Source organism: Paroedura picta, chromosome 1, assembly GCF_049243985.1.
Source record: "Paroedura picta isolate Pp20150507F chromosome 1, Ppicta_v3.0, whole genome shotgun sequence".
Classification (NCBI taxonomy): domain Eukaryota; kingdom Metazoa; phylum Chordata; class Lepidosauria; order Squamata; family Gekkonidae; genus Paroedura; species Paroedura picta.
Genome location: NC_135369.1, coordinates 142,411,271 through 142,432,302, shown reverse-complemented (window position 1 = coordinate 142,432,302; position 21,032 = coordinate 142,411,271). Strand labels below are relative to the sequence as shown.

Genomic DNA, 21,032 nt, shown 5'->3' with positions numbered 1-21,032 from the left:
TTCTAAATGAACTCAGGTAGGCTCCACTGGATTAGTGTATGAGATACAGGTGTAGTTAGGAGAAATACCACACTATAACCTCCTTTTAGTTGCTTTAAACTAGTCATAGTTGACAAGGAAACCATTAATGGCTTATTTAGTGTAAATAGAACATACGGTTTCTCATCCTTATTGCCTACCACGTTGTTTCCACTTAAGTTCCCACAGTGCCAAGATCATTCTGACTGGGAACAACTAAAATCCAAAGCTGTTATTAAATGGTACGAGTTCATAATAATTAGGAACTACTTGTCATTTGTCTTAGGAAGTTGAACCTTTTCCCATGTGGAAGACAGCTCATCTTATTTATTTCCTTTATCAGTAGTATTTAACTCCCAGGTCTGGCTAATCTCTCAGTTGACACGTGCTTACAAATGCACATCAGAAGAGGGCAAAAAGAAGAAACATTTTTTTTATTACAATTTCTAATTTTGGTTATAAAGGCACAAAATTAAATACAACTAAGCAGGAATAATTCAAATAACCCTTACTTTAGGTGAACAATAAAATCAATTTACTTTATATGACCCACTTAACTACAACTTACCTCCACTTCAACAATAAGGCTTCCTTCCCAAAACATTCAAACAGAATATTTTAGAAAACTTGATGCATTGATTGGCATGGATCAAATCCTTAGATATTCAATATTAAGTGGAAATAGAAGGCTAATGAAGGTATTGTCCAATTCCCTTATTATAACAGAGTACTAAAACATGGAATGACTTCTTGTTCCAAGAGGAAACAATTCCAGCAGGCGTCATGTGATAGGCTTGTCAGATCACATGATTATAATACATGGTGATTAAACCCAGTATTCCTTCAGTTCCTATGAAAGTGGTAGCCATTGACTGCCCAGTCTTGTACGTCTCCACTGCTGAACAATGCAAAGAAAATGGCCCCAAATAAGTTAATGGCAGCAGCAATGTAGAACACTAGCTGCCACTCTCCCACCGTATTCTGTCAAAAGATAAGCAACAAAGGGGGGAAAATGAGTGAACAGAAGGGTGCACCAAGATGGCCTACATTTCAACATGCTTTCTATTGTGACATAAATTTTCCATCACTATACTGACACTGCTTTCATCTGTCCCTATTTTTAGCAATAGGGGCTATTATTAAATGCATCAGAGACATCCCTTTCCCTATTTCAGGCAACCACATGCCAGCATCTGGACTAAGTTCTCTACACCAGTGGTCCCGAACCTTTTTATCACCGGGGACCGGTCAATGTTTGACAATTTTACTGAGGCACGGGGGGAGCGGTAGTCTTTTGCCAAGGGACATGCCACCGCCTGATCCCCTGCTCCACTTGCTTTTCCACCATCACCCCTGACTTCCCGACGCCTGCTGGGGGCGCTGCCAGCAGCAGCTGCGCAGTGCCACTCTGAGGGGGAGCCCCAGCCATGGCAGCCACTGGAGAACACCAAAGGTGAGCCAGAGGCAGAGTGGCAGGGCAGCCCCTGAGGCAGCAGACGGGGAGGAGGAGCCGTGGCCTGGTACCAACTGATCCACGGACCGGTACTGGTCTCTGGACCGGGGGTTGGTGACCACTGCTCTATACTACCTAAGGATGTTCAACATTTAAAATATTTTAAATGTGGATGAGGTTCATATATCAAAGAACATCATTTTAGACAACAATAACAGTAACTTATTGAACTCATGAATCAAATGTTAATTCTAGAGGAAAATATCCACCAGAGTGCAAGGTGAAATCTAGCCATTTGCACTGAAACCAATACATTCCCGACAAATTCTCTGTGACCCCACAAATAAAGAAGAGGTGTTTTTTATACCTACTCGTCTCTACCATAAGAAGTCACAAAACAGCTTGCAATCTCATTCCCTTCCCCTCTCCACCAAAAGTACCCTGTGAGGTAAGTGGGGCTGAGAGAGTTCTGAGGCTTCAAGTGAAGTGGAATCAAACTCAGTTCTTCAGACTGGAGTCTACTGCTCTTAACCACTATACCACACTGGCACCGGTGGTAGTGAGGAGAGCTAAATAAGGTGACCTTTCCCACATTCCTCTTTTGAACCAATGGCTAGCTTGCTCTGCTGAACTTCCTCCACTGACAAAGAAACAAAGTGGAGACAATTTTGCCCAGTTCTCCTTTCACTGCTTCCCTTTCACCTGTGCCTAGAAGGCTTCTTTGCCATCATGGTTCTGGGACACCCCCCCCCCCCACAAACACACACAAGCAATGCCTTTTTAGAAGTTGCACTGCCTTGCTGTGGTAATAGTTATGCAGGGGATTCAGTGCTATTCAGTAGAGTGCTGGAAGAGATTTATAACTGTTTATCACCATTCCCTCCTGTATATTAACAGTACAACAGTTTCACTGAATAAATCAAACTTGCCCCAAAAAAAAGTCAGAAAGGAAACAGGATGTGAGGATTAGATAAAATTATGTTAGAAAAAAATTGTTTACTTGTGATGGAGAAACAAGCATGGATACAAAATATGGCTCAAATTAGGACTGCATCTTATGAATATATAAGCAACCCTCAGTGATGGTTTAGTGAAAATGTTAAATCACAGGACGTTAACATATGCCCTGGGTCTACGTGAACCTTGTCCCCAGGCAGGAGGGGTTGAAGGAAAGTAGTCTCTCCTGATTTTGTTTTAGTCATACTTGAAAAACTGTTTTGTTGAACTTGGAAGGGTTACTATGGCAAGCCTAAAGCAGCAATGAGCTGGAGGTTTTTAAAGTGCAAAGACAGCCATTAGTACAGAAAGTCTCACAACGGCTGTTCTCTCTGTGCTTTATGGCATACCACCAAACAAAATTTGCAATTTTATGGTTCCGTATCAACAAACAGGGAAAACATAGAAACCATCTCTAGTTGTTGTTGTTTTTTTAAACACCCCTAAGTAATAAAACATGACAACATTTTCGGTATTTAAAATCAACTTTGGAGTTACTTACATTGTGAGTTAGTCCCTTAGCAACAAGTGGGCCCACCATTCCTGGGATAGTAGCAAATGAGTTTGTGATTCCAAGGAGTATGCCAGCGTATCTAAGAAATTAAGACAGCAGCTTGTTACTGGAGTCACAGTTCCTTGAAATCCTTTCCAGCATTGAGGAACAACTCCTACAGCCAACCAAATCATTACATAAAACAAGGCAGGCGTAAGAGAGAAGATACTCTCAGCGCAAGCCCAAATGGTTTGGCACCAAAAGCCCTTCTGACATACTGAAACAAGAGACTCCAGAAGGAATTTCACACATGACAGCCTGAAAGGAGCAATGATTCATCCACTTGTCCAGAAGGGATTAAAAGAGCTTCTCACGCACATGAACTTCTCAATGAAGCATGTACAAGGGAAATAAAGTCCAAGCGCTAAGCCAGTGGCATTTTAACTCAGACACAGAGATTCTCAGCATGTGACAAATGGCCCACTCCAGGATTAAGTATATGTGCTGACTTGCAGACAGGCAATGCAATCTAGGGGAAATGACAACTGTTATGTTGTTTGTGTGTGTGTGTGTGTGGGGGGGTTATATCATAAACTGCACTGAAATTTTCTAGGTCGCAGCAGCAGCATAGAAGACAGGGAGCTGAAGTTTATTCTAGGTGGGGAGTTATCAATATACTAAAACATAAGCTACTGAATTGTCACATAAGGTTATGCTGGGGGAGGAGCATAACACTCCAGTTTTGCTATTTATTGCTGAAAAAATCTTAATCATTTGTGTGAAAGGAATCTGTTCACGTGTATCCTAGCTCACACCAACCTATATGTATATCTAATGATCTGTTCGTACATTAATAGCTTGCAACCCAACATACACCCTGCCTCGCTTCAGTATTGTTGCCAATATTGCCAAGGATCACATGAGGTATTGGATGTGACATTAATTGTGATGGGATGACCTTCCATCCGGGCAGATGACCTCACCCGAGGTTAGTAGGTAGTTTGAACGGGGACTGGGCTGTGGCTTGGGAGGGAACAAATGATGCCAGTATTGTATCATTTTATACTTTATGGGTTTTTATCTGTAAACTGCCTCAAGCCAGCATGGTTGGGGAGTGGCAGTCAATAAATTCAAATATAAATAAATAAAATAAATTTTCCTATATACACGGTTGTATTTCTAAACCTATTACACTACCACTTGTGTAAATGGAACTGTGTTTAGTACATTTTCTCCCTTGCTTTTCACTTGATGGAATACAGTGGGGCCTAGCTGTTACGTTGGTAAGAGAACTGATTCGTGTTCTTGGGTTGATTTTTCAAATTAGAAAATGAATCATATTGTCAGTGTGTCTGTCCGAACATGTGTTTCCCTGTCTGCCCGTGGTAACAAGGTAGCTTAGACCTTTCAGGCAAACTTTTCAAAATTTAGCATAAATATCAAATAGTTTCTGTAATACTTACGATGGTGCAATATCAAGGTGATTGATGCTGTAACCAGATGTACTAAACCCCCCCAGGGTTGTTGATATGGTCACAAATGCAACAGCCAGTTCATAATTGCAACCTATGAATCCAGCTGCTACGAGGAATACCGCAGGCCCTATCATTCCTTCATTAAAACAAAAAGATAATTAAACACATTCCGGTTTAATTTATTATTAGCGCAGTAGATTAACTTGCATTGTTTGCTTACCACAATGCTAGCAATACTCAGCTGCTGATCTAAAACACGGCTGCTCTGTAGCAATCTCCCCACCATTCCACGCTTAGTAGTTTCAGCCCTACTGAAGCTGGTCTGCAAGGTGCTTTTTGACTCCTAAGAGGGAACAGTGAGCCTCTGTCTTGTTGAAAATGCTTTTAGCAGTGGCTGCTTTCACAAGGAAGCTTTTCTCCGCTCTGGCATCCAAGCTGGAGCAGACTTTTTCAGAGCATCCACAGCCATGTGTTTTAATTGTGTGCCAATCATCCTTCCCACATCCACAGTATGTTCCTTCTCAAACCTGCTGCGCTATAGTGTTTTCGGAAAGAGTATTTTATCATGCCATCTGGACAGGAAGGTGGGCATTTTCTAAGGCACCACCCACATCAGAACCATTTCCCTTCCGTCTACCTCCTGTAGGGCTTCCAGAGTCTTCCTGGCCACCAGCGGGAGATGAGAGGGTAGGGTGGACATATCCAGGTTGGGAAACCCCTGGAGATTTGGGGATGGAGCCTGGTAAGAACACAGACCTCAGTGGGGTACAATGCCATAGAGTTCACCCTCCAAAGCATCCATTTTCTCCATTTGTAACCTCCATTTTTCCAACCATATTACCAGAGGGCTGTTTGAGAGCTAAAAAAATATCAGTAATTGCTATAGCGCTATACATTATATAGAATTACATTATCTGTAAACCGCCCGTGGCGCCGCGGGCGCCACGGACTAAATAAAACCGTAAGGGGTTCTGGGGCGGGATGTGTCCGGGATGAGGAAGAGTCCAGATTGGACCCTTCCTCATGACAGACAATCGGAGGGACCAATCGGCAGGCGCGAAGCGCCTGCCGATTGGTCCCTCTGATTCCCAGCCCCAGGAACTGCGAGCCGCGCACAGCGCGGCTCGCAGTTGCTCCAGGCCTGACGCGCCTCTCGCCGCGTCAGGCCGCCGCCTGAGAGAGCCCCCGGCAGTCGCGCGGAGCGCGGCTGTCGGGGGCTCCCTGCCCGGCGGCCTGACGCTTTCTGTCCTTCCTGCCCCTCTCTGACACGGAGCGGCTGCTGTCCCGGAAGCGTGGTGGGGCACATGGCGCTCGGGCCGGAGACTCATGGAAGCGGCGCCTGCAGAATCAGCTGCCGCCCACGCAGAAGAAGCTGGACCGCCGAGCCCCGCAGCCCGCCGCCGAGACGCTGACCGCCCCGAAGCCGGTGGGGCCGTCAGCCCAACACTACAGCTGCTTCTGCTGCGCCGGCGCCGGTAGCTAAGTTCGCCGCCCCATCAGCGGCGCCGCCGGAGACGTCCGCCCTGCCCCTGACGCCCCATCGACTCTTGCTGCTGCGATGATTTTGCTGCTGCCGCTGGCCCGAAGCCTCCTTCTCCTGCCCATCAGCCAGCCAGCCAAGCTCAGAGAAGAGCCTGAGGAGCTCGCTACGACCGGCCAGGGCAACTGGAAGGACGAAACTAAGAGAGGGAGGGAGAATGCCTCCAAATGGCTCTCCGCTCTTCCTCCCTCCTACTCTTCAGGTAGGCTGCTCCACAGAGCGGGGGGGGGGGGATAACTGCTAGCGCCCATTGCATTTCAATCTGCAATGGGCTATATTTCTAGTAGCAATATAAAGCCCTGCAGAATCCTCCTGGTGGCATAACAGGCGGAAATACAGGGGAAACAGTGGTTGGCAGCAGGAAGTATACAGAAAACATCCATGTGGAAGATCTGTTGCCAATCTGAATGAATATGTATTCTCAATAGCTATGAACACAATTGGAAAGCCCTTGCCATGTGGAAGCAACCAGGCTTTTCAATTGGTACCAAGAAGCAAACAGGCTGAAAGTACTGGGTGTTTAGCAGCTGCAATGGAAACAGTTGTCCTTTCCCTGAGAAATCTGTCTCTGTGGGATCTGTGAAAAGGAAGAGGTCCTCTTGGGATGTCTCTCATGCAGCTTAAATGGTCCTTGGAATGGAGAGCTACAGTTTAATGTGTGCTAAATGATGGTGTATACACTGAAGCAATGTTGTGCAGTGGTTCTCTCCAGGCTGCCCCCATCCATATTTGGGCTGAATTTATGCTATCCTAATTTTATGAGCTATGCTGCATAAGTAAGTACATATAGATTAAGCGAGAGACTCATAGTTCTTTTGAGTACAGCTTTTACAATGAAGTTCATGTCTGACGTATTTAAATCTCTTTGTCTTGAAGCCTTGCTATAGCTTGGTTACCATTATTGTCACTGCTACAATAAAGAACTGAACATTCAGTTTGGAAAAGAAACAACAACCCTGAAAGTGATTATTCTGCACGATCTATTGCCACCTAATGTACAGGCTATGTCACTGCAAAATTCAGTTCAGAGAGTCAGTCTTCGGCACTCTGCTTTGTAAAAGAACCTAACGCTTGGATGCAGCCAGTTTTCATTAAGGATTATAAAGCTGATGTTTTCTTCTGAAGGTAAAACCATGATTGATACTATGCACTCCCAATAAAGGAAATGTCAAGAATGTCTTAAGATCAAGACTAGTTTATCTTATGACAAAGCACCCAGGGACAGCTGTCCATGAGACAGAAAAGAGTAAACAGAGCTGGGGAATGTTGATTAAAATTGTTGATGCAGCCTTTGTGCTGCATAACATTTTTGCAATGTAATCATCATCTCAATTTATGCATTGCTATTGCAGGTTTTTCATGGAGATCACTTCAAGGATTCTTACAGCGGCCACGTGGGGAAAGCAAGGCCATGGAGGCTGAAAGTTAAAGGGTTTTGCAGGGTAAATACCTTCCCGATTCCTACTGAAGCCCAAAATATTTCCCCAAGGTCACAGGGAACATCCACAAATAGCTTCAGGCAGCTGGAACTCTACTGTGGGCGGAGCGCGAAGTGACAAAAAGCAACACTGTCCACCTGCAGGACTTTTAGTGCAATCCAATCCATAGTCTTTCTTCCAGGAGGAGTCAGGAAGGAAATTTGGGCATCTCCTAATAACTGTCCAGGTTCACAATAAACCAATAACAATCTATCTAAGGGCTAAATTGTGACCTCCTGAAGAACAAAGCCATTTAGTGGCATCTCAGTTGTTTGACACTGACTTATTTTGGCAATCCCAGATAAGTGGGATAAGAGGTTTTCTTGAGCCCCCTAGTGGGCATACTATGCTAGTATACTTTGATATTTAATTGCATCCCTAATTTTATTTTTATGGTTTTTATTGCTCTGGGTTTTTTTGCTATGGCTTTTACACTGTTGTACTATAGACTTTATTTCTTTTTAGTCTTACTGGTTTTATGATTTAAATGACATGCCTGCTCTTTATATGAGAAGTCAGCAGAAATGTTTCGGTGAATAAATAAGCACTTACTGGTTGTTACCAGGAACAACATATATCATACAAAACAAAACATAGATCTTTGTAGAAAAAACAGAGTTTAAAAAAAATAAATAACAGGAATTTATGGTATGACGATTATTTTACATTGAAATAAGTGATTACTAACACTCTACAAAAATTATAGAACATCAAAATGCAAAGAACACAGCAAGAATCACAATAGTTCAATCCTAAACAGAGTCACACTCTTCTAAGCCATCTGAAATAATTAGCCTTAGATATTTATAAGCTCAGAGGGCAGCTATGTTTCTGTTAGAAGTTTATAGAGAAAACCTTTTCTGTATGAAACAAGTGACCAATTAATTCAGAGGTGAAGTTGTGTTATTACTGAATGTAGCTACTATGCCTGTAAAGGTATTCTGATCTGATCTAGAGATTTACAAGCAGTGTACCCACAAGGACTCGCAGGAGGCATCTTATTCACCTCCATCATCTTCTGCACATGATTTCCTCTTCCCTTCCCCTTTCCCTACTCCCTTTACTTCCTTGCAACCAAATTTTATCTGCTCTCCATTTTCAGCTTTCCTTTCTAGCCTCCTCCAGCATCTTCTCCCCTTTTCTACCCACCCACCTCTTCTGTTCTGCATGCTTCAGCTTCTTCTCTTCCCTTTCCCTGCTTCCTTCCCGCTTTCCCATCTTTCGCCTTTTTCAGCCACCTCCCCCAACTTTGACTGATCGAAGCTGAAGCTTCACAACTTTTACAATATTGTTGTGGCCATCAAGCAATGCTCAGAACAGCCACTGAGATCTCGGGATATAACCTGACAGTAACCCAATGGGAATTAATAGCTTAAAGCTACAGATGGTGTTTCTGTTATTTGGGGGTTTGAATTCTCCACTGTCTTTAAGAGCTTTCTGCAAACGTGTCATTTCTCTCAGGTATCTACAAAAGTCCCTGGCCTTATCATGTGAATTTTTTGATCCTCACTCTACGTTCAGGAGGTATGGGTCCAAGTATATAATGAAAGATCTGTTTAGGATTACACTGCTGGATCCTTTCTGAAATAAAGTTTACATTTAAAAGTTAGCACTCCCACCACCCCCTTACCTATTAGAGTAAATGTTCTGCGGACACATAGAGTGGACATGTTGTGTTTTTCTCGTAAATAATCAGCAACTTGACCAGAAATAATTATACAAAGCCAACAGCCAAAATAAGGCAGTGCAGATAAAAATCCATTCTGGAGAAAAAAAATACAGAAGGAAAAAGGAAAGATCAGGGCAGGGTGCAGAGAGGAAGGTAAACATTTTTTAAAAATGTTTTGAACATTCTGAAAAAGTCTTCTACAACCTTCCCCTGGTGCTGGACTCCATGAACTGGCAGACACAGATGCTTTTGGAAAGTTTATTTCAACGTAACCTCCCAGGCTCATGGTTATGGCGCCTGGGACTCCCCCTCACCCACAGTGAGCCCAGAAACCCTCAGCCTAGCACTTTATTCACTGCCTCCCAGACAGAAGCTTGGCACTTCTTAGGAATTTCTGCCTGTTGCAGCCACTCTCTACCCCTGGTTATGCCAGGCCTTCCTTCTCCCCTCTCCCGAGCCTTCAACTCCCTTTGTGCTGAGGCCTCCCTCAGTTCTGCACTCACCACTTTGCCCCATGCAGCCTTTTATTTTCTCTGTCCCGATATCCACAGCCCTGTCCACTCCACGGCACTTGCCAGGCTGTGCAATTTCACTCCAGCCTGGACTGTCTGGGTGTCTGCAGGTGTTGGCTCTACAGGTGTTGGCCCACTGACTTCCCAGGATACAGTTTTCAGCCTGCTCTGGGCCCAGGTGAGTGGAGTAAGTGGCCGAGGCCCAGGGGAAGGTTGGCTGCCAATGCTGGTTAAAGATATTAAATTCATAAAGACAAGAGTAGCTCCATGCCTTATATCTAGGTTACACTGCATGTTTTAACCAGAGTGGTTCAACTACAAACACAAGGCAGAAGAACCTCATCCCCTCAAAATAAATAAACAAAACCCACACCAGGTAGATGTATGTGCAGTAGTTCCAGACAGGTATAGGATACTGTCAAAGTGAGAGAGAACCCCTCAAGGTCTAGGCACTTCTTACAGAAGGTGCAAACTTCCAACTTGCTCTTCCTGTCCAGCTGTGTTTTTGCACACAGCCTTTTAGAATCATGACATGCTCATCTACATGATCAGAGAGCCACTTGATTTGTTACAATGGTGATTAATTGTGCTGAGGGCCAAGAAAGTACATGATCCTGTGGAATAAAGAAGCATGTACCGGACACTACTTGCAGGGAACTTGCCACCACCTCTCTTCTGGAAAGTGCACTCAAGAGGAATTGATTACTCATGAACTGATCCATTTGCAGAAAGCCTTACTAAGTAGCAAATCTGATATTTCTTGTTTTATTTATTTTTATATTTTTAGGCCGCCTCTCTAGCAGCAGTTTCTGGGTGGCTAACGTTTAAAATTTTATACACAAATATAAACCATTTTACATTTAAAACCATAACCATTAAAACAAACAAATGCTATGTCACTAAGGACCTGGGGGTAGAAATATCCATTTTAACCACCCAAGCCTAAGTTGGTGGAGGTGAAGAGGGCAGATGGGGCCATTCAATGCCAACAAGTATTGGCCTTGGTCTCAACCAAAAGCCTGGTAGAAGAGTGCTTGATACTTCCGGGACAGCCCGGATCTCTGTTGGCCACTCATCCCACCAGTCTCTGTTGTAGAGTCTTTTATGGATGCAAGGAGCTTCCAACTGACATGCTTCTGCTGGCACAAGGCTCCCTTTACCACAGGAAGACTCTGCTCAGATCAAATGCAGGTTTATTCACACACACCTGGAAAGTGAATGCTTACTCTCCGACCTGGTGGAATGCACTCCCAGGAGAGCTAAAGGCCCTGACAGAGCTGTTCTGCAGGGCCTGTAAAATGGAGCTCTTCCACCAGTTTTTCAGTTGAGGCCAGATTAAGCTCAATGGCCCCCCCCTCAGGCTCCGTTATACCATTGGGCGAAACCCTTAATGCATGGCTGTGAGAGGTAGGAAGGTTTTTGCCATCTTGGTATGTTGGGGATAGACTTTTGGAGATTGGGTTTTTTATGGGGATTGTTTTATGTGAACTGTCTTGAGTCCTTGGAGGAAGGCGGCCTATAAATCTTAATAATAATAATAATAATAATAATAATAATAATAATAATAATAATAATAATAATAATAATACTGTGGTTCCCACTGTAAAATTCAGCCTCCTGCCTGAAGTGGAGCTTCCCTTCTTAGTAATTCTACTCACCAATAAGGGTTCCAGTTTGCCTGTTTACACATTAAGCTAGGCTACATATTCCTGAATAGTTTTTCAATGGAAAAGGGAAGCTTCCACAACTGATAACAAGTTGCTGTGCTAGCAAACAAAAGCTGTGTGTGTGTAAGGCTATATTTACACATGTGGAAAGAAGCTGAGATTCCATTGTGTTAGTGTTTCAGGGGCTCCCTGCAGTCCTTCTGGGCAGAGAACTGGCCCCACAAGCTGAGCAGAATGGGCTAGTATGCCACTGATCACTAGGGGTTGCCTACTCCTGATCTGATCTCTCCACCAGATTTTGCAGCACATAATTTGGGTCGATTTTCATTCTTAGCCTCTAAATATATAACTTGAACACAGAGGAATTCCTCAGAAATAATTAACTCGCCTGGCAATTGTAAAGCTGAGGTACCTTAGCCCTCCTCATTAACTTTAGGAAGACTCCTCATTAGGTTTCCATATTTTCTATTTGAAAAGGATTAATCAGCAAGATTGGTGAGTTAGGCAGACTGCCTACCTAATATATTTCAACTCTGTTTTTTTAACAAAGGTTTTAGCCATTATCCTTAAAATGCCATGGAAAAAAATGATGGCGCCTTTACCCATTAAAAATGAACTGCATTTCTAAAAGCAATATTGCTGGCTTAATTGGATACAATATTTTATAAGTAATAAGAAAAAACTTTTTGAGTGGCTCTCAATACCCCTGGAACTCAATAAGCAAGTTAAACTTTGACTGTAATTATTTGCTGATTTATGATCATAGTGTTTGATGCTTTTGCTTTTACAAACTTTTCATCAACCTTCATGGGTCACATACTCATATGGGTGTCAGAAAAGAAATAGGGAGACTTAAATCTCCCCACTTACGCAGCTAAGTGGGTAAAAATGACCCAATCACTTTCTGGCAACATAACCCACCAGCCACAATCTACAACTACTAAACAAATAAAGCATTTTGTGGTTAAAATATTCCAGGGCTTACAGTGCATTGCTATGCAGAATCACTTCACTCTAAGGTCACTGAAGTCAATGGACTTAGACTGGGGTAACTGCATAGGATTGCATTGACAGAGGTGTCCAAAACATACCGGAATTAGATTTTTCTTGGGGGGAGGGGGAGAGCTGTCTTTCCTGACACAGAAATAGTTGTGGGAAAACTTGCTTTCTGTGTCTGTGTGTGTGTGTGTGTGTGTGTGTGTGTGTGTGTGTGCTGCTGTTAGAAGGCAGACAAGCAGAGGCAGTATAAAAAGTCAGCTCTCCTTGTAGATAATCCATCCCAAGTCTGAACAGGTTCAGACTTGCTGTGGAAAAATAATATTGTCCAACCAGTCAAACCTTCCTTCTGGGTGTTAACAGAGGGACAGAGTAAGCTAAAATGATCTCACCCTCTGAAATACCAAAGAATTTCAAGAAGAAACAGTGGGGGGGGGAATAGTCAAACAAACAGATTGAGGAAGTTTAAATAAGCTGGAATCGGAGGGGAAGCATACAGAAGTGTTTAAGGCCTTGCACAAGTGCACCTACACCCGCTATTTGTCAGATGTACTGTGAAGAACTATAGGAGATTATAGTTTCTTTGGAAACAAAGAAATATGCCCTTGGATCCTGGCTGTTTGAATGATTCAATACATCCCTAGGAGGGAGTAACTGTTCTGCTAGATCTAGTTTCTCCAGAATAGCTGAATTACATATTCATTTTCCCTCTGATGTTATATCTGAGAACGTAACATTGGTCTTCATCCAATGCCATAGCAGAAAGGTACCTTGGTGAAAGGTGATCCACTTGGCCTCCTTTTTTTCTAGTGATGAAGACCTTCTATTTCAAATTGTCCATTCTGACTAGAATATGACAGCCTTAGTTTTCAGTGTTAGCCTCAAATTTCACTAAACATATATTGTGATTTTTTAATTTGAAAATAATCTAGGGTTAGCAGATTCAAGAGATATACACCCCACTCTGACAAATCTGCATCATGAGAATCAGCCGATCTAGGCCTACTAGTGGATCCCCTGCCCAGGGTTGCTAGACCCCAAAGAGGAAGGAGTCTGCTGTCACCAGGCCCTGCCCCCCAGCCACCAATCAGCTGGCTGGCAGGGGCATCTACCAGTAGAAAGAGGAAGGCCTAGACTACTTTGCTGGCATCACATAGGCAGTGATGTCATCATACTAGCAATGCTCTGTTTTGTTTTGTTTTTGGAGGGGGGAAACCCTCTATATTAGAAGCTGGTTTTGTGCCCAAATACCAGAGCATGGAAGTTGCTGGTATGAAGATACCACTTCCTGTGTGATGCCAGCAACATTACCTGGGTCCTTCTCTGTCTCCTGGTATGTCTTTCTTCATCTCCCAGTGGTTTTGTGGGCCTGCCTGTCAACATCTCCTTGGATGAGGAAGAGATGCAGGTAGCTAGCTCGAGTCTGGACATTGCAGGCAGACCCACCAGACAAGGTGTAGACTCCACAGGGTACAGACTGGGAGTCCCAGATCATAGCATGCCACACCCTCAGGCTTGCAGCCCGGGATCACCTGAAGCAGAGCCTGTGCAGGTAGTAGTCTCATCTCTGGGGTCAGCAGAGCCCTTGAATACCAGGGAAGGCAGGCCCAGAGGGAGGCTAAGGAGTTACATCACAGTGTGTGATTGGAGCTCAGCACTATGCATCCTGTGCCTGTGAGCTGGAGTCATTGCAGGTGAGCTGCTCGGCCATTGAGGATGTGCACCTGTCCCTGGATGATTCAGTAGGTTGAGTTGTACCTGACCTTAACTGACTCCTGATTATGAACTCACATAGAGTTCTGAACAATGGTTGAATAAAGTATAATTAATATGAACAGTTAACCAGTATATGTTGTACAATGCCCTCAGCTGGTCTGCTGGAGGGTAGTATATAAATCAAATAAATAAAAAGATGATTCTTGTCTGTCCTTCATATTTATTTTTTCTGATTTATTTGTAGTGTTCACCAATGCGCCATGCAGATAACTACCACTAAATCTTTTATCAGTAGCAAAGACACCAAATTATCTGTATCTTTTTCCTGTTTCCTGTAAACCACCCTGAGCCTTCGGGGAGGGTGGTATATAAATATAATAAACAAACAAACAAATAAATGATATCTAATATACTCTGAGGTAAATTTCAAAAAGTAATCTAATATTTCTCAAAAGTGGTGTCATAGAAAACACCTACAAAACCACTAGTTGCACTATTCCAAAGTTCTGTTCCCAGGGGAGACTTGCTTTCAGTGTGGCAAAAGCCTGAATAGAAACACGGGGTCTATTATCCACAATTTACCCACAACCTTTGTGTGTTATACACTTTGTGGTTTGACCTTCTGGACTATGACCTGGCTTGTGCTCCTTAAATTTGCCGTTCTGCTATGACGTTTGGACTCTTGAATATCCAAACTTTATTTTGGACTGTGTTTGGACTATGCCTTTTACCCCAGGTGCCTCCCTGAACCAGGACAGATGTCAAGAGGGACCTGACAACACCACCCTGCTTGAATGTCTGTCCAAATCTAGGACTGCATAAGTAAAGCATATAACTGGGTCCCCACACTCACTCTAATTAGGATTATGATAATTTGCCATTGAAGAGGGTCCCCAGAGTTGGGAGAAAGAATAGCAGCTGCAGCTAAAGGGGAAAATGTAAGAAAATTCCTCTGTTCTTCCTTGCTGTGTTGAGTGTATAGATTTTGAGGTTTCCAAAGCATGAAGAAATGGAGAGCAACTTTCACTCAGTTGGAGCTCTGAGTAAGCATTGCTTCCCTTGTGCATAAGTGGCATTGCTGTCTCCCACGCTGTGCCTTGGGCAGGTCAAACCAGTCTATGACAAGCAGTCTCTTACCCTCCTGGTTAAGAAAGGAAAGGGAGAGAGCCATTATGGTGCAATAGAAGAAAGAAGGAAGATGCTGTTATGGTGATACAAAAGAAATGACAGTTTGATAGGATAAAATATATGCAGACCTAGAACAAGAGTTAGAGGTGTTAATCGGCTGCTGAGTGTGGTTTATAATTTATGTATTTATAATTTAATGTATACTATATACTGCCCCTCTCAGATTCACTGTCTCAGGGTGATTAACAGCAGATTCAAAACCATATATTACATTATAAATTCGGTGATCAAACAATCCAACAATAAAATAACACAATAGAACAATATAGGATTTTAGAATAAAATAGGGATTCTCAGCACTGATGATGGAAAAATTTCTGGCCTGTCAAAATTAGAAAGATGAGAAGGTGGTGGGAGATTTTGGGGGGGGGGAGGCCCGATTAGTTGTTTTGGAGTTTCCTGACTGACCTCAACCATAAACCCAGTGGAAGAGCTCCATCTTGCAGGCCCTATGGAACTTAATGTGCTCTGTCAGGTCCCTAATCTCTTCAGGGAGCTCATTCCATCGGGGGGGGGGGGGCAGGGCCAGGGCCAAAAAGCCCTGGCCCTGTTGGCAGAGCAGAAAGCTTTCTGGAGAATGTATTCAGATAGGTGGGCCCTCAGCAGATGAGTCCTCCTTGGAGGAAGAGGACAACTCATCCCCAAGCCCCACCTTGTCAGACTCTTCTTGTGTGGCCTTCCTGAAAGGACTTTGACCCAGCATCATTACTACTCGGAGCCAGCAAAGCCCTCATGCGTAGAAGTCTAACATGGGTCCACCCATGGACAGATCCACCAAGTTCCCCTGAAGCACTTCAGATGCAGAGAACGTAAAGGGCAAGAGCTAAGGTGTTGACCAGGCTCAGGAGTGTGTGCCTAGCAGCCTGTGGTCTTCCTTCTGCCAAGGAAATGCTAGAAGGGACTGATAGGTTCCTTCAGGATGTGGCTGCCAGTAGTCCTCATGAGTAGAGGAGCTGACTCAGCTTGTGGGGAAGAACCTAATACAGGAACCTTGAGCACCCTTAGGGAAATTCCCTAAATAAGGCTGCAAAGAGGCCACAGCTAGTACAGGATCAACTTGTCTGCAGTCTTTCTGACCATACCACCAATTGCCAAGCCTGTTTAGTAGCAATTCTTGCTATCTGACCATTAGACCGCCTTTTGGAATATGTAACTGACCTTGGACTGTCTTCTAACTTGTTTTTGATACCCTGGTCTGTTACCTTTAGACAGTGTCCCGAGAACCCCTGAAGTCAGACCCTGTGGTTACTGCAGCTTCCCTCCCGAAAAACCATTCTCACTACTGGGATTATTTCTAGATGAAAGCTAGATTTATAAATTGGGGGATGCAGAACTTCTTACCTCCTGCACATCGAATTTCAGAATCTCCTTCATGTAAGTAGGCAACAAGGTAAGGAGAGTGTAGAAAGTCCAGTTATAAGAAAAGTGTGCTACAACAATAGCCCAAAGTGGAAGTGACGTCAACATGGCAGCCCAAGGTACAAATTTCTGTGTAGAAAGCTAGAAAGAGAATAGATGAAACCAACATAGATAATCTAAAAAACTTTCAATCTAGCTTAGGGACAAACATCAGAACATTTCTTCCCCAGCCTGAAGTACTGGGACTAGCACAGGCCTAATTGCAGTTGTCCTTTAACCATGGCACGGCTAAAGAGATCATGAGTCTCACCTAAGCCTTCCCCTCTTTCATGCACATTTCCTACAAACGATGGTTTGGCATGACCTGGCATTACTTCAATAAGGAAAAATTGTGTATTGCATTTGAATGATTTGATCCCCTCCACCAAAGTAGAATTTTTTTTATTTTACAAAAGGCTACTGAGATTTTAAAAAGCTGCCTCTCCCCAGACTTTCTCCTCCTTAAATCATTACAGTAGATATATATACTTACTATTTTAATAGCAATTAATAAAAGTTTTACCAAAGCAACACACCTGATCTGAAAGAGTAGAAAGGATGTATTCCTTTTCTGCTAGGGAAATTCTTTTGTGAGTTTCTGGTGTATCACTAACCATCCAAATCCAGAAGAGGAACCACACCACACCTAGGGAACCTTGCCATAAAGAAAACAGAATACTTCTCATTAAGGTGTACCTATTACATGTAGCAAAAAATCAAACATCCAGACTATACAAGGCATATTCTACATAGCCACATTAAAAAACTACAGATTCAATGGAAAACTCATTAATATCCACTGTTTATAGTGTTTTCTCAGAATCACTTCAACAAAAGCCCAAGCATAAGTTGTTATTTCAGAATCACACTCAAAGCAAGTTCCACTAGCACAAACCAAATATTAACCTGGCATATAAACTTCTACATTTGTCAGCTGATGTCATGCTGAAGAAGATACAGAAAAGAGTCAATAGATTTAACACAAAACAATCAGAGATACAGAATCACAGAGTTGGAAGGGGCCATACAGGCCATCTAATCCAACCCAATGTAGGATCAGCCTAAAGCTTCCGTGATAAGTAGCTGTCCAGCTGCTGCTTAAAGATTGTCAGTGAGGGGGAGCTCACCACCTCCTTAAAGGTAAAGATATCCCCTGTGCAAGCACCAAGTCATGTCTGACCCTTGGGGTGACGCCCTCTAGCGTTTTCTTGGCAGACTCAATACGGGGTGGTTTGCCAGTGCCTTCCCCAGTCATTACCGTTTACCCCCCAGCAAGCTGGGTACTCATTTTACCGACCTCGGAAGGATGGAAGGCTGAGTCAACCTTGAGCCGGCTGCTGGGATTGAACTCCCAGCCTCATGGGCAAAGCTTTCAGACTGCATGCCTGCTGCCTTACCACTCTGCGCCACAAGAGGCTCTACACCACCTCCTTAGCCTATGTTTAAGAATCACCTTGTTAAGGAACAGAACTAGGGTTTGGGGTGGGGGGCTTCTTGTGAAAAACCACATGTAGATTCCCTTGGTAAATTGTTACACAAACTAGCTCTAGGTGGTTGGCAGGCAAAACTATTGTTTTTATTATTTATTTTCAAAAATCAGAGTCATAAGAACATTAGAGGAGCCTGCTGGATCAGACCAGTGGTACCCCCAAGTGCTACATATTTTTCTACACAGTGGCCAACCAGTTACTTTGCAGGCCAAACAAACAGCATAGAGGCTAAGGCCCTCCCCTGATGCTGTATTCCAAGAATGGTATTCAGAAGTTTACTACTTCTATGGATAGAGGTTTCCTTTGCTAGTAGCCATAGATGGACCTCTTGTTACCAGACCTCCTTCCCAGATGTGTACTGCCTCTGCCGACCCCATTTTTGTTAAATTTGCTTTGGCAGCCATTGTAGAAGCTAGCAATGCTATCCTTTGGAGAAGGTGAAGTCAAGGCTCTCTTCAGGCAGCGCAAATGAGTGGCCAAACATTGCGGAAGGGGTGTGTGTGTTACTGATTCACTGATGGGAGATCTGCATGCCTAACCCATTGCTATGGGACTTGCAAAGCCAGACACCTTCCTAGATCTATCAATTTAATTTCATCAGCAAGGGCAAGTCAAAATCTAACTACTGTCAAGCAACCAGATGGTCTTGATTACTTTTACCAACCTTGTCTGAATGTCACCTTATTTATTTTGTTTTTATACCGCCGCTCTTCCAATGGTCTCACAGCAGTTCACATAATTTAAAACAGTAAAACCCCATAAAAACACCCCTTACAACAATAAAAAGAGGGAAAGATAGATGGCAACCTCTTGCTCAACATTTCCAATCTCCTCCCCTTCTCCCCCCCCCCCCCCCCGCTGTTCAACCGGAGGGTCAGTGTTCTTCTGCTAGGAGCGAGGAGCCAGATCTAATAAGCATCTGACTAATGCCAGCACTTTTGTCCACTCGCACTCAGCTTTTGCTACCTTTTGAGGAAGTTCCCCTCTAACTTCTTCTTTGATATTATTTGTATCAGCCCCTATAAGTAACATCATTTTGCAAGTCTCCATCATATCATTCTGCCACTCAAATTTTGCAGTCCCACCCATTCACAGGCTCAGAGACTGCCAACTTGGCTTTTCTTTCTCTGGGACCTTGGGAAATTTTATTGCCACACCCAAAGAAGTTGCAGCTTACAACAATGTCTCTCTGAATTATCAACACAAAGTGTTCTATCCAGCTCAGCCGACTGAGGTAAACTCCATCTCTGTTCACTTCCTTTCTCCTAAAAGCTCTCCTTTCCTCTTCTTTAATTGCGCCCTCACAAACTGCTCCCTCCTTGTAGCCATTCCCTGCTGTAGAATTCCCACTCCGCCACCCCATGCATAAAAGTGTACTCTCTTTTTCTATATAAATACCAAATATGTAGAAGATATAAATCCTTACCGAATATGTAGAATACATAACGCCAGTCCATATAAAAGCTGATTAAGCCAGACAATGGAAGAGAAACAACTGTTCCCAGTTGTGCACCTAAAAATTAAAGTTTTCTTTTAAAAATATTGCCAAAAAATATCCTAGGGGTACAGAGATTGTTATCAAGGATCCTGGTCATGCATGCCAGCTGACTGACTGGACCCTGGTTAATAGCAGTGCATGCCTAACAAGCAATCTGGGGGTTATCACTGGTGACAAGAATGGTGGCAGGGGACTGGGAAAAGGGAATGCAAATTCCCAGTGCCTTCACCTTGTTTAAGGAAGGGCTGGAAAATCTGTGCTGCTTTGACTTAGACATTTGACTATATCTCACCTGCGTATGAAATGCTAAGAAGTTTACTGCGTTCCAGCGGAGGAGCCCAAGAGGACCACATGACGTGCATGGCAGGAAAGGTGACACCCTGGAAAAGGAGGTTTGTTTATAGCAGGATTTAACTTTCATTTTCAGAGCAAACATTTTACTTCAGTGAAACCAAGCAAAAGACTGCATTCAGAAGCAGCTATTTTTCTGAACAAGCATGCATAGCTCATGGGCAATTAAGCTGAAGTAATTTCTTGCCAGCCTCAATTCTCTGGCTGATTATTCCTTGTGGATATGACAATTAAACTGAACCTTTTAATTTCTGCTGACAGCTACAAAAGTATGTTGGATTCAACTGATACCCCCCTCCCCCTATTTTGGATTGCTAAATGCCTGTGTCACTTAATCTAAGGCAGTGTGGAGGGAGAGAGATCATTCTATATCTACTGGATATGGAATGTAAAACAAACTCCCGAACAAGAAACTATAAATATAGTATGATTTTGACTGAGATACCTGCCCCCATTGTTGGCATTAGTTCTAAGCATCCTATTAACTTCTGGGAGATAGAGGATGCATCAGTTCTGAAGGACTGACAAAACACTGTAGAACTTGGTACAGAATTCAACTTTCTGAGAAACTCATTTGAATTAAAAAGGTTTCTATATTTAAGACAGGTTTGCATGTATAAGCAACATTAATAGAAGTACTGCTAATCAGAAGACTGGTTACTGTATGTAAAACAGTATATATTCTCTGAAAAGAGAAGTTAGCCAAATTTGGACATGTCGCAGAATGTAGCTCTTTGATCCAAAATTTGAATTGTCTGTGCAGAGAACTTTATAACATTCTTAATGCACACAGCCATGGCAATGCAATAGGCACTTTTTATAACTCTATAATGTTATTAGCTGCCAAAAATCTTTATTTTCTCTACTTAGTCCCGGAAATAATTTCAGCAGCTTCATGTTCGCACACAATTAGACAGCCTTTTTATCATCTCCCTCATTGTCCCAGATATAACACAGCTAACTGATAGTGCTTCACAATCCTTACAACATACAAGGCCAATATGTGTGTCCCTGCAGCAGAGCCATTTTACCTGGTCCTCGAACTCAAAGAGGCCCTGCTATTTAGACACTGTTAAATCTTCTGGCATTTGAGC

At 43.2% G+C, this 21,032-nt stretch overlaps 1 protein-coding gene across 4 annotated transcripts in view; it reads right to left on the bottom strand.

The window, feature by feature from the left end:
- Positions 1-433: 433 nt before the first annotated feature.
- Positions 434-21,032, bottom strand: part of SLC17A5 (solute carrier family 17 member 5) — a 31,548-nt gene continuing 10,949 nt past the window's right edge. For all 4 annotated transcript variants that reach the window (XM_077306668.1, XM_077306647.1, XM_077306662.1 and 1 more), the window contains 8 exons: positions 19,880-19,967; positions 19,516-19,602; positions 17,136-17,254; positions 16,543-16,701; positions 9,084-9,216; positions 4,424-4,571; positions 2,970-3,060; positions 434-999 (listed from right to left, as the gene is read on the bottom strand). In XM_077306668.1, coding sequence (XP_077162783.1) covers positions 862-999; positions 2,970-3,060; positions 4,424-4,571; positions 9,084-9,216; positions 16,543-16,701; positions 17,136-17,254; positions 19,516-19,602; positions 19,880-19,967 — 963 coding nt within the window. In that variant the 3' untranslated portion in view covers positions 434-861. The remainder of the gene's footprint in view (positions 1,000-2,969; positions 3,061-4,423; positions 4,572-9,083; positions 9,217-16,542; positions 16,702-17,135; positions 17,255-19,515; positions 19,603-19,879; positions 19,968-21,032) is intronic.